The sequence below is a fragment of the Hetaerina americana genome, unplaced genomic scaffold (assembly GCF_022747635.1).
Source record: "Hetaerina americana unplaced genomic scaffold, ioHetAmer1.1.p SCAF_1, whole genome shotgun sequence".
Taxonomy (NCBI): Eukaryota; Metazoa; Arthropoda; class Insecta; order Odonata; family Calopterygidae; genus Hetaerina; species Hetaerina americana.
Genome location: NW_027286069.1, coordinates 35708297 through 35722369, shown reverse-complemented (window position 1 = coordinate 35722369; position 14073 = coordinate 35708297). Strand labels below are relative to the sequence as shown.

Below are 14073 nucleotides of genomic sequence, written 5' to 3'. Positions count from 1 at the left end.
AGTTCGGGTGGGAATTACTCTTTTTCCAAAACATTATGAATACTTTTTTAAGTTTAATTCTAATTGACAAGTGCCCCGCCAGCGTTGTATTGGATTAAGGTCATCTGACAAAGCTTCCATGTCTTCAGGATCAAGGATATCACGGCACTCCACTGCATCGTTGGCAAATAAACGTATCTTACTAGTGACTACGGAGTCATCGACGTAAAGTTGGAATAAAAGAAGTCCGATGACACTTCCGTGGGAAACAACTGAAGTAACTTCTACTGCATTTGAGCTAACTCCATCTATCACCACTATTTGAATTCGACAAATCAAACAAATTCAACCCCGGATATTTTTATCAATGCCATATGCTTCTAGCTTTGCGAGTAGTTTATTATGAGGTCCTTTTTCTATGGCTTTCTTATAATCTAGAAAAATCTCATCCACTGGAACATTGCTCTCTCCCGAAATAAGAATAACATGATCGCTCACGATCGAACTAGCAGGTGTATGTTCCATAACCTTGCACGACATTGATGTGAGGGAAATAGGTCTGTAATGGCTTAGTTCCTCCTTGTCTCGGTTTTTCAATATTGGTGGTACGTTAGCCCTTTTACAATCTCTGGGAACTTTGTGATCTACCAGAGACTTCTTAAATATTATTTCTAGATACGGCGCAATTTCCATCACCAAATACCAGGATTGCAAAAATATTTTCCCATTCATTTGTATTAAGCCTTATTTTCTACAATTGGTACTGTTTGGTGTCAAGTGAGATAAAGTCTAATTTGTTAACTTGATCGTGAGTGACCGCTCCTCGATCAAGGTATTAATTTTCCTTTACCAAGTTACGAAACGTTTTTTAAGCACCGAATTGATCGTTTCGAATTGGCCTATCCTAAAGAATACGTCACTTCTGTACGGCTTAAAAATAAAGGAATGTGTACTTGTTTCGACTTCCTTCGGAGTCGATCACGAGGTTAACTGTGTCTTTCCTCTTTTCCGCGGCACAGCACGTGGGCTGCGACGGCGTCATCGGGTCGGAGAAGCGGGTGGACGCTTGCGGCCTGTGTGGCGGCGACAACAGCACGTGCCGCCTCGTATCTGGCCTCTTCACGCGCCCCCAGCTGCCCGTCGGCTACAACCTGATCGCGCAGATCCCCCGAGGAGCCTGCAATATTAACATCACCGAGCTCAAGCAGAGCAGGAATTATTTGGGTGAGTCTGTCAGGTATTTTTCTGCAGATATACCGTGATGAGTGTAAACAAATGAATTTGTATTGTAAACAGCATCCTACTTGATTTGCTATATACCTATTGTGACATTTTTTGGGTCAAAATTAGTTTTGTGTACTAAATGTCTATTGTCCAATTGTTTGGGTCAAAATAGTCTGTTGTGCAATCAAATGCTGCCACACGGTTACGGTTACTTGGAGGATACTTGTAAAAGTACCCTTCTTGTCCAAGTACTAGGTAGTTGTATGTTACTATTTGTCTCAGATGTTATTATTATTGTTATCATTATTATTATTGGTATTCTACCGGTTAAGTTAGGTTTTAAATGGGCACAGTCTATGAAATTATAAAACAATGTATTGACATGCCTCTCCTAACCAAAAACACGACCTGAAATCTGGAACTGCCGTAAGTCACTCTTCAATTCTGCATACTTTTTTTCTCCCTTCTTTCCACGCAACATGCCAATTCCATCCCTTTCTTGCTTGGCTAACACCCTCCCCTCTATCACAGTCTTCAACATCCCATCACCAGTAAAAATGCTATTTCATCCATCTTTCCTGCCTCTTTTTGATTTCTCCCAATAATACTCCCTCCTCCCGCACTACGCCCAGAACTTCCTCGTTTGTTTTCCTTTCAGACCACTCCACCTTTTTCATCTTTCTCCACTCATACATTTCAAAAGGTTCCAAAATATACCTATCATATTGCTTCAATTACCTTAATTCCGCTCCGTAAAAAACCACTCTCCATATCAAAGTTTCAACGAGTCTTTTTTATCATTCTCTCCCGCCATCAAAAATGCCTTTATCCTTGTGTAAGCTCCTTTGCCTAGTGAAATTCTTTGCTTTATATCCCTATTACTTTGATCGTTTTAGTCTGAATCACTTCCGAGATAGGTAAACTGTTCCACTTGATTAATTTTTGCTCTCCTATTTTACCGTTTAACTTAGCTTCCCTCTTTCTCGAAAACCGCATCATCTCTGTTTAATTAACATTTATTGTCCTCCCATAACGATCGCACTGACCTTAAGATGCACTAAGCAGAGTTAGCGACTCCTTTGCTCACTGACAAACTAAAGCTTGGTCATCCGCAAATCTAACTTATTTTATGGATTCCCCACCGACTTTTATTTCCACCTCCAGTTCTTTCCATGCCCTTTTTACCATTACTTCTACATTAACGTTGAAAAGCACAAGTGACAATCAACACCCCAGTTATACTCCTCTTCCTAACACTCCTCATTCGGACTCTCCGTCCGCTACTCGCACCTGCGCAATCTGTGGCATGCACGGGTTGCGGATGAGTCCCCTATTCCGCTAATCTACTTCTACTTCTGCAATACATTCATTAATTCCACCTAATTCGCTCTATTGAACGCTTTCTCGAGATCCACGAAACGGACAAATAAATCCTGCTTGTATTCTTTTCACCTCTCTGTTAGGGTCCTCATCCCTACCATGGCATTACACGTGCCCCTTCCTGAACTCAAACTGATCATCACCTAGGTATTCATTTTTCCTGCTCTCCAGCCTCTTATTGATGATTCTGAAAACCACATTAGCTGCGTCCGAAATCGAGATAATCGTTTTTTAGTCCGAATGTACTGCTGCCTTTCCCTTTTTGGGATAGGACCAAAAAATGATTTTACTACGTTTTCCAGCCAAATCCCTGCCCCATAAATGCTTCGCATAAGTTAATAAAAAAAACCTTCCTCCCACCTTTTCCTAAAGTTTTAAGTAGTTTCGCGAGAATATTGTCTACCCCTTTTATTTAAATTTCCTCAATGCCCTTTCTCCCTATCGAATAAGCCTGGATCTAAGCTATCCTCATCTGCGTCATATTCTCTTTCTATGTCTAACCATGCTGGCCTAATTTCTTTACCACACATACAGTTCTTTTATATATCTTCTGTCTTTCTAGGTTCTTTTATGGCTCGACTACTATTTTTTCATCTTACCTTTTTGTTCAGTACTATAACCACCCCTCGCTGATTCTCTTCCCAGCCGATTTATATTACTCTGTCACTATTACTCCATATTCTTCCGTCTCACCTTGAACAGCCCATTCGTATATAAACGACTTCCTCTCTCATCTTATATTCTCCAATTTTTCTGCCTTCACAATTGTCCTAGCACTCCTCCTATCCTATCAATACGGTCCTTTTCTGTACAGCGGCTGTCGTCGCTTTTGCTTTGCAAGAATTTCGTGTGGTGACGACTGCATATGCCTTGCCTCCCCCATGCCGGGCACGACACACGGTCAATTGGGCTGAGTCCTGTGGTTTCCAGGACTCATTTCCACTATGGTGTCCATCCTATAAGTCCTGGGAATAATAATTGAGGTGGTTTCCCGTTGCCTTCCTCAATAGTGTTTTCAACTCGATACCATCACTTTATGGCCGCCCCACTGGGGTCAGACGCCTTTACAGTTGCCTCACTGAGGAGCAAACGCTGTGCGGTCCTACCTTTCCTTTGGCCCCTACCCTTCGGCCTATCTGGCATGGGTGACCCTGCCAGGAGCAAATGTCATTGCTCCTGCCAGCGCAGCTCTAGCGGTCATCAGAACACATAGGCCTTCCCACCACGTCAAAGTTGTAGTCCATAGGGGGTCCCAGATTTACTTGTCAATATTTTAACCAGATTAAAAAAATCGTAAAAAATTTTGAATTTCATGAAGAAAGGCTGTGCTAAATATTTATGAATCACGCCTCCCTTGACGATGTAAAAAAAATATGCGACTCTGAAGAAACATCAGTTTTTGGGTTTTTTTCTGTCCAGGAAATAATTACAAGTATTTAACATCTTTCTCGGTGAAATTCGCTATAGCATAAGAAGTTGTGACGCACAGTGAAACGGTTCACAAATATTTTATTCTTTCAATAATCTTTGAAAACTTGGAATCTCCTCTTCATTTGAAAGAGAAATAAATGAATTTCATATTTTCTGGTTCATCAGATGATATTCACGTATGCTGCCGCACACCATTTGGCAGCGCACATAAATTGATTCATTATTTTATAAGTTCAATTGGGTCATATATCTGCTTAAAACACAAACCCCAAAGGATACATCATTTCAAGCGGAATCGAACCCACAAAAATAACTCAAACTTGATATTGGCTCCAGGAATAATTAATTAAAATAATAATGAGAATGCGTACTGATTTCTGACAGGATCTTTGTAGTCTACTTCGTAAATGTGGGACTTCCTATTGACTTTTAAGTCTTGTCAGAACAATTCAAATGTGATAAAATTCTTAAAATACACCAGATCATAAAGGATGTAGTAGAAACATTTAGATGTAAGCTTCTAAATACGTCTGTCATGGACACACACATTAATAAATCTGCCATGCACAATTATTCCATCCACACACATAAATTTAACAAAAACTATGTTGAGGGAACAAGCGAATTGAAAATAGCCGTACTCTGCCCATCATCGCTGCTATTGTATTCTCCGCACCAATCACCATTCGAAACGTTTAATATCTTTGAGCAAATCGCTGGTTCAACGTGGAAATTGGATGTCTCTGTGCAGTACACTTCAATTATTCACCCCATTACGTTAACAAGTGACTGGAATTGTTTGGTTGTGGAAAACGCCTAATTATATGTGTCATTAATTCACAGTTATAATGGAAACCAGATTCAAATGACATTTCATGAAAACTAGAGAGAACTATGAGAACTCATTTAACCCCTAGCTCATTACTAAACGTATGCGTAAAGCAACGACGTATAAATTCTCTGTTATTAGGTGAAAATTAGTATAATTGGTAGCTTCATAAGTTATGCTCTCAGAATTATAAAATGTTTGCCCGTCACCGGTGCGCCAAATTTTGCGATTATTCGTTATTATATACCCAAGGGTCTATTTTTAATCCACAGCCAAATTAACGGTCACATTCGATGTTTCAATTAACAAAACGTGGAATTGTTTGAGATTTAATTTCCCAGAACGTTTACAATAAAGGCATCATTGCATGAGAAAAGAGTTTTCATTTGAAACATTTTGGGTAGACTTCCATTTATGCTTCGTTTAAGGACGAGTATCGAGTTTCATTGAAAATCCACGCCAATTCAGTCGTAGATATACCAGCTGTCACCATCGCATTTCACATTAAATTCCCGTTTTGAGTTTCATTAACTTTCCTTTTAAAATTTTACTGCACTGTTCAATGTAATCAAATATCTGCGTTGATAAGGAAAAATAGAATCAAACTAGTGGCATGAACTTCGGGAAAAGTCGTGGAGAAAATTTTTAAATGAATCTTGGCTTTGTATGATTTAAAATCCTGGCCCCGGGTGATGAAATGTGAGATTAAAATGTATCATTTTGCATATATTATATATTCTGACAACGTTCTCTCTATTTGGTTATCTTTATTGTGTACATGATAGTATATGAGAAAGTTGTTATCCAGCGATCAATGCGAACACCTTATTCGCATGAAAATTTTCCCTCTTTATATATATATACCTATCGGTATTGTTTCGCGATATTCTTGTCGGACAGAACGACAATTTCGAAATAATCCGATATTCGATACACCGATATTTTTTCACTATCGCCTATCCCTTTAGGTCATATTAGGAGGCAGAACAATTGGTTTATTTTCTTCCTCCCGCTTCACTCTGGGAATACAGGCAAGGAGAAAACGTGTCCCTCTGGTTGAAGAGGAAAAAAATTGCTGTTTCACTCATTGATCAGTGACTTTCTCATGGGGAAAACTCACGTCAGTATCCATGCATGCGGACCATGCCTCTTATTGAGTGAGTGCTTTGATGGTTTATTTCATTTTTCACTTTGATTCCATTGATGTTGAATCATAATCCGAAACTCGCATTTCGAGCAAGGGCCCGCACCAAAGTTTGAATCAATCCACCCTTTATGGCTGTAGTTAAACCATAGCGTAACATTATAAATTTCTAGCATAGCAGTAACGCATTCTGAAACAGGATCGAACTCATAGTTTGTACATCTCGTAGAAGTTTTTAAAAGAGCTCTGCCTATCTCCATCGAATGGAAATCGGTGCGTTGGTATAAATAAGGAAACTTCTTATCATTTAAGAATGGAAACCAGACGACTTACTTTTCTCTCCACATTTAATTTCAGAATGGGACACATTTCACGCAACAATCGATGAATTTGATAAAATTGTTTTAATTGAATTTTAGCTAAAATATAAACGTACTAATAATCTATTCCCTTTCTGTGATCTCATAATACATATGCTTATGTAAATCAGTTTGATAATAAAATCAATGGTTGTAAGAATAATAATCCCAAATAATTAAAATTGAAATGTCAATCTTAGTAGTAAAATTAGACCTAGTTTAAGTATTGGTAGTTTTATTTTACCAATTGGAACCTCAGGCAAATAATTTATATCCGTAAGCGGGGAACCGATTGACAAGTAACTATTAACAAGCTTGGAATTCAAAGCAGAAGGGTGTTTTTGAGCATGGAAAAACGTATGATCGGCCTCAGCAAGAACTGGGCGTAGTGTCGAATATGTCATGCATTAGTTTGTGTACCTACTCCTAATAAATGTGCAATGGTAATGCTCAGCGATCACGTTTATTGTGGCTTACTCAAATTTTAGTTTTCACTCACCTCAAGCATTTTTCTAAATATATCGAACGGATATAAATATCTTAATGCTTACATATTGCAATTCCCTAAGAGTGGTCTAGTTGAGTGCAAATTGAACGACTGGAGACACTTCCGTCCAGAGTTATTATCTCGCGTATTGTGTAATTGATCCCCATATAGTTTTATTGCAATGCAGCTCCTGTCTGACTGCGAAACTAGCTGGGTCCCTCCTCCTCCTTTTCCTTTCCCTCGGATCTTCCTCCTTTCTCATCCGTCACCCGTTCTCCATTTTGGCGCATGATCCTTTCCTTTCCCCTCTTTCGCATCCAAGCCATGGCCTTGATCTCATGTCGCATCTGAACTCCTTTTGACACGCTCCCTTCCTCATTTCCCTCCCCCCCTCTCATCTTTCTCCCTTCCCGACCCCGACTTTCTCCGCAACCCCTTCTTCTCCTCCCGCCTGTCCGGCATCCGCCTCCTCCCACTTCCATCCGCTCTTTCCGCATCCGCCGCAGGGCAATTTTTATCGCCTTGTGGACCTCGTTCAGGCGGTTAGAAAAGCATTTGCGCCCAGCTCCCCCCCCCCCCGGATCGCAGGCAACTTGAGACGTTTCCTTCGGGCGTTATGCCGGTTCTTCCCAACGATAAACCCTCCCCTGCTCTGCCTACGTTTTTATGCGCCCTGGAGGCCCGTTACGCGAGGGGCCCAAAATCTGTTCCGTATTCACCGAAGCGTCAAATACTTGGGAGGAATTCAGTCGATGTCCCTCCGTCCATTAAATTCCTCTTCCTCAAGCTGTTTGTCGAGGTCCTCCACGTGGGATTTTCCTTCCCCAGCGTTTAAATACTGGTTTTGTTCTTTGAATTAGTAGGTATTAGTAGGTCTGTTAGTGGTTGGGTAATGTTACTTGGGTTTAGATAGTTTACCCAAATAATCGAGGAAATCCGCGGTCGTACAGAGCATCCTCAATTCATTGGTAGTTTTCCCGATTTTTCCTCTTTCGGTTAGTTGGTTAGTGGACCGATTAGAACACTATCGGCGATACACTGGTTTATTGATTGAATGTTGTCATCTCTCATGACATGGATTGGTAAATCCTGGTGGCAACCGCGAGAGCTCCCTACTTCACACTCATTTAAGTATTTCGTCTTAACGTGTATTTAGCACAGTTACGCTTTCTTTTTGTCGTAGATCCTCGCCTTATAACATGTGAATATCGTATCAGTCTTACTTTCAAAAATGTTTATATATATAGCGTCATCACATAGCGTCGCGTGAAATGCAGCAATTGAAACACAGGAACAAGTCGGTTCGTAAGTGTACGGATCAGGACATGATTAATCGTCCACATGGACAGTTATGCGTGAGTTTTTCGTCACGTCCTACATGAACATTTTAGGACTCGATACGCTGGTCATGAATATACGAATAGTAAACTCGTATGTGACGCGTTTACATTGCATTATTTTGTGTTTTCAGGACCTCTATTAACCCATTATTTACTTCTACTAATCAGCGACCTTCCCACATGAAATGGCACCAACGTGAATTTTATCGAATCGCTCTGCTACCTCCACCCTCCCCCTGCCAGCGCACACTTTCATTCCCAATCTCTTATCCTTCCTTCCGCTCTCCTCCTCCCCCTCCCAACTCTTCCCTCCTCCATCCGCTGCGCCGCCTTGTCTCGTCCACGGGAGACTCGCTCTGGTTAACCTGTTGCCTGGCGCACTCGACGAGACGCGAGCTCGAATCCTGCTTCTCGCTAGTTCCGGGCACATGACGAGTCCCTATGGTGCGCATCCCCTTGCCTCAAGAGTGCTCTGTGGCTTGAGCTCATGGAGGGCATATGCTCCCATTTTTTTCCTGCTATTGTCCCGTCTAACTAACAAATTATTAGTTACAATGCCACATAGCGCATGAAGATACTTCACGTGACTTAGTTTCCTGTAATAAAATTGTCGGTTCAAAGAAACCCCAGTTTTCGCTCCACAAATATGGTAAATACTATATTCATTTCAATATTTCATTTATATTCTTCGAATTTTCTTTCCAATGGAATTTATTGCTTATTCTAATTTGAGATTCAGACCTTCAGACATGCATTGATCTAATAATTTCTTCAAACTTTCTTTTAATTGCTCCGGACGCTTCAATGCCTCTTCAAAAAATATTTTGTAATTACTGACAGCAAATATTTAAAAAATCACTGATGAGTTGAAAATATTTGAGTGCTGTTCGATGAACTTGTATCAATTTTTGGTTCTCGTCTTTAACCGTATTTTAGAGTACCTAAACGTGATATTTAATTGAATACAAAATGATGAATTATTAGAAGCACCGAACGAGATATTCCTCAAATACAGAGATCCACTACTGAATACTGCATATAATCTACAAGTTTTAGATGACCCATTCACAAGTGCACCCCATTGGTGTACAGTTGTCACATTGTTATTGTTATTTCAAATCGTTAATGAATGAGGAAATGTTAACCATTTCGCTTCACAGTTCACCCCATTATTTGACCCTGTGTATCTGTCTCAACATAGCCGGTATTTCGTAATAACCTTCTATTCTTAAGAATCTTGCAAGAAATTCGTGGTTTCTTTTCCCGTGTATAATATAACCCCCTCTTGTGTTTGTCTTTAACTCTATTTCTCTTTAGGCTTTCCCTGCACCTTAATACCTGCTTTTTCATCCGCGTCCGTATTATTGCTTATACATTCCCTTCTCCCATGTGACTCCCTCTTGCCTTATTTTCACGAGTTTCATCGAATTCTCTTTCTCCCTCTCTCACATCCTCTTCCGAAGCGAGGGCCATAACGTCCCTCGTGTGGTCTCACGGCCTTCATCTTGTCCCTCGCCTCGTCAGCGTCACCCCCACACTTCCGTTCCGTCCGTCCCGATCTTCTTGACTACCTTCCACCCCGCTTACGCGGAAGCTGCCTGATGGAAGCCGCCACCTCCCCAGAACCCCAAGCCTTCCCTAACTTAGCTCTCCCCCCCCCCCCCCACCGAGACGACGGCTTCACCGATGCTAATTAACCACGTCGCATTCATTTGGTCCCTGCCAGGTCTCCCGTTCCTCGTTCCCCTCGCCCCCGTCACCCTCGGCCCGGGGAAAAATTCAACAATGCCATTCTCCATCATCCTTCCTCGCTCGCTCCCGCCGCCACGCAGCCACAAGCGCGCGGTACTACCTCTCTCCCTCCCCCGTCTCCCTCTCATTCCCCCGGTTAACCCGAGAAATTTTGCCTGCTTTTCTTCGGCTGTGGGAGGGAGAACTTGGACAAAATTAAACGGAAATGACTCAGAAAAGAGTGGAGAGTGAAGGAGAGGGAGAGTGTGAAAAATTTGAAGGGATCTAGGCTTCATTAAGTATCTCGTTCTGAAATCCTAAAGTCAAGTTTACCATTACTTGCGGATATCATTTTTAGCGACACAAATCTCCTTAGGATCGCAGTAACCGTCAGACGTGCATGGCGTGGAGTCATGGCTATAGAGAGGGGAATAGGAATTTCCTTGCCCGTTGGAAAGTTTGACAAGGGCTCTTAGGAGGTGATTCCGTGGATACCTGCGGAATGATGTAGGTCTACATAATAAAGTTAGCAATAGGGATGCTATTTGGGTAGAGGTGAGGACTTCGTGTACATATTGCTTCACATAATTCCTCTTTAGTGATGGAATAGATGTTTAATTTTTGAATGTTTACGTTATTCCAGCAGCATTTATGAACACGGCAGTTTTACGCGGAAATTTGTGGAATACTCAGTATTCCTAGAAAACCTATACTAATTTTTCTACATTTTCAGTTAGGAATTTTCATGAAATCTCGGCGACCGATTCACTCTTCAGACGTAGGTGGAACTAGTTGCATAATCTTTGGTAAAAGACATCCACATAGAGCACGGGACGGTGGTACAATTTCTTCTATGTTTCATGAATTTCGAAAATTAAGAGGGGATTAATGTTCTGGTTTTATAAATTAATAAATATTGTAATGGATTGATTACTAGGAAAACGCATTTTATTATGTAGATGCTTATGCGGAGACAGGATATGTGCATTCATTCGTTCATCCATACATACAATTCAGTGCAAACTGATTTATGTTAGTCTTGGGAAATTCAAGCGTAAAAAAAGAGGGATTGGGAGGTTTGTATTCCGTATCCAAATAAGTATCGAACGCTCCAAAAGATTCGAACGATGTCACCACAATCTATGGCACAAACCGCTATTGATCGTAATAAAGTTGAACTAATAGGCATTTTATGGCGTTGCTCTTAGTTAAATGGACAACATCCGCTTTATTAGAATTTAAAAACGTTCGTTTTTATGGGAGTCTTTGTTTATTAAGAATTCGAAATATTTCGATTTAATTATTTTTTCATGTAAAAAAAATAAAACTCGAAAATTTTCAGTACCTTTTTGGTAAAAACCCTGCATTCCTCATCGTAAACCCAGCTGGAGCTCTTCATACTAAAAAATAAAATATGGGATGGGCTCCAATCTGCGAAACATTTATAATGTAATCATTAAACGTGAAATACTTTGACTCTTTAAAATTACCATTCTTTTAAATACATTTATTTAGAGAGTTATTTGACTAAAATAACTGCGGTCTACAATGAAACTGAAAATACCATCGAATTCGTGTTCATCTTACTTATGTACTCTTTGGGAATTGGTTTCAGGAAACAACTGAAACGGCATGAGAAATTGAATGTTACATAGCATGATAAACTATTTACACGATTGAATTATTTAGGTACTAGTTTTTATTTTCAACAGAACAAAATGTAAACTCTTGTGGCCATACACCATTAATCAAGACGTATGATTAAAATGATTTCATACTCTAATGTCAATGATGATAGTTTAAAATAATCTCGATTGTAATAATATAGACAATGCAATAAGTTAGTATGTGACATTCGCAGGTTCAGGCGTCTGTTCGTACTATTTTATTCGTCTTGAACAAAGGTTCTTCCCGTTCCTCACGCTTGCCATTCTGTAGATGGTGCGGCGGTGCGGTGAGCGTCACCGAACTGAACACTAGTCTTTTTCCTGGATATCCTGTTAACTGGTGCTCAGCCCAACAGCGTGTAAAATCCACACATTCAAGTTTAGAACACGGACAAGCCTTGCAATTCCAAGCAGTTGCCAACCGTGATCAGCCCCTGAATTGTTGGAAAGATCTGGTCTCTGTGCAAAACTTAAAACAAGAGTAGATACATCAATAAAACTCACCTAGGGAGAGCCCCTATCAAGGTAATTTCATTTGAATCCATACGATCATTCCTATATACATATGTTATTCCTACGCATGCGAAACTATGTTATTTTGTTCAAACTTATTCCACCGGCATTATAATACTCAAAGAGAGCGCAGTGAACTCTGTTCCATCTAAATAGAAAAGGGTAATACCTGTACCGGTAGGTTCTAGAAACTGAGTATAATTAGTAAGCATTGAATGATAGAGTGCCTCCTCGAATAAATTCTCGGGTAGGTAAAATAGTTTTCCTTTCTATTATTCCCCACCACCACTCTCCCTCGCACGTAAACATTTCTTATAGTTTTCCTCTATTTCCGCACATCCTCGCTGTCTCTTTTCTCTATTTCCTCCTTGAATTCACGCTCTTGTACCCTGGTGGCGGGCTGGAATGTGGATGGACGTCAAAAGAGCATAGGTTGCACTTTCCAACCTAAAACGAAACACTCCGGTGACTGCCCAACAGGGTTTTTCCACTAGCGTTTAATTTGGATTTACAGACGATGTGTTTGCGTGAGAGCGAGCGGGCGTTGGTTCCAGTTGGGGAGGGGATGATGGGTTGGGCGTGAAAACGTTCCAGGGTCGGACCACACGGGCTGGCCCGGGCGAATGACGGTCCTCCTCCCGGGCCGTTTTTTCTGCGTGGGTGAGGTTTAGGCTCTCCGAAGTGTTGCGGGCGACGTTGAGGCGAGAAGAAATTCCGAATCCCATCGAGATAGAGAGGGAGAGGGGAATACTGGCGAGGCAATCACCGCGACCGCCTCGTCTCTCGCCAGCTCTTCTCCCGTGGACACGTTTTGCCACTCGAGGTCATTCACTCATCCGTATCATCCATCCCTCTAGAAAGAGAGGAGGGGGTTGAAACGGGGGTGATATCGGCTCGATCGTAATCCGAATGCCATCCCCCGAGGATAATAGACAATAAGTCGATCTGACGGGGCTGGGTCGCCGGAGAATTTTCAAGGAATCTAGGGAGCGGCTCCGAATGCGGCTTCCGTGTCGAGAAAAGGAGAGAAAGGGAGAAAAAGGTGAGCGTGTCAGTGTTAATCCATCGAGAGCTTGTCAATCACGGGGATATGTTATCTCGGTAGACATGTTGTGGAAACTAAAGCGAAGGCTGAGTCGAATTTCCACCCAATCTCTTTAATTGGAGGAAGCGATATGGTATCATTGAAAAATTCTGTATCACTGCCGTTTCAGTGCAGTGCAAAATCCGAAACTGAGCAAATATCCCGCTTAGTTATTTCACCTTGAAAAGCGAAACCTATCTACAGATAAATTAAATAACATTCCTGAATAAGAAATAAAAATTCCTTTCAAAATACATTGTTCCCACTTAATTAAAAGAATGAGAGAAAAGAGATCAACTTTTGTAAAAACCAAACTCTTCTCTAATGAATTCTTGATGGAAAAAAGCAAATAAATGTGAGCATTAAAATGTAATTTATATGCATGGATCTATAGTTTGTATGCATGCATTTTATTTATATTTAAACACTATAAAGTGAATTTTGGGAAATTTGAGTTACCACCTCAATTCTAGAATTAATCGATTGCTACTTGTCCAACCACTTGAAATTACTTTTAAAAGTAGTTAATGAAGTGAAATATCGAATACGAACAACAGGAAAAAATGATTACAATACTATTTGGTATTCAATTCATGTTGGAATTTATTATATTGAAGTGGCACTTCAATTTGAGTTCATTTTAATACAAGCAGATAATTCCGCATACAGGGTGCATTATCGGTTTTTTTAATTGGTTTTTCTATTATTTGTTCGTGGAAACAGGCTGCAATTCACACCAGTTTGTGTATAATGCCTTCGCATGATTTTATTATTGCGAGTGTATAAATATCTATAGGCACTTATTTATGCAAAAAACAGTCCAGAATATTTTAATTTCACATGTATTTCTGGGAATATTTCCATGGAAGGCGTTGGAATTAAAAGCAGAGTAACAACAAGGCTCG

At 40.6% G+C, this 14073-nt stretch overlaps 1 protein-coding gene across 1 annotated transcript in view; it reads left to right on the top strand.

Moving 5' to 3' along the window:
* The window catches only part of LOC139697398 (ADAMTS-like protein 4), a 139765-nt gene that overhangs the window by 54453 nt on the left and 71239 nt on the right, over positions 1 to 14073 (top strand). Inside the window, exon 2 of the mRNA XM_071596082.1 lies at positions 999 to 1203. Coding sequence (XP_071452183.1) covers positions 999 to 1203 — 205 coding nt within the window. The remainder of the gene's footprint in view (positions 1 to 998; positions 1204 to 14073) is intronic.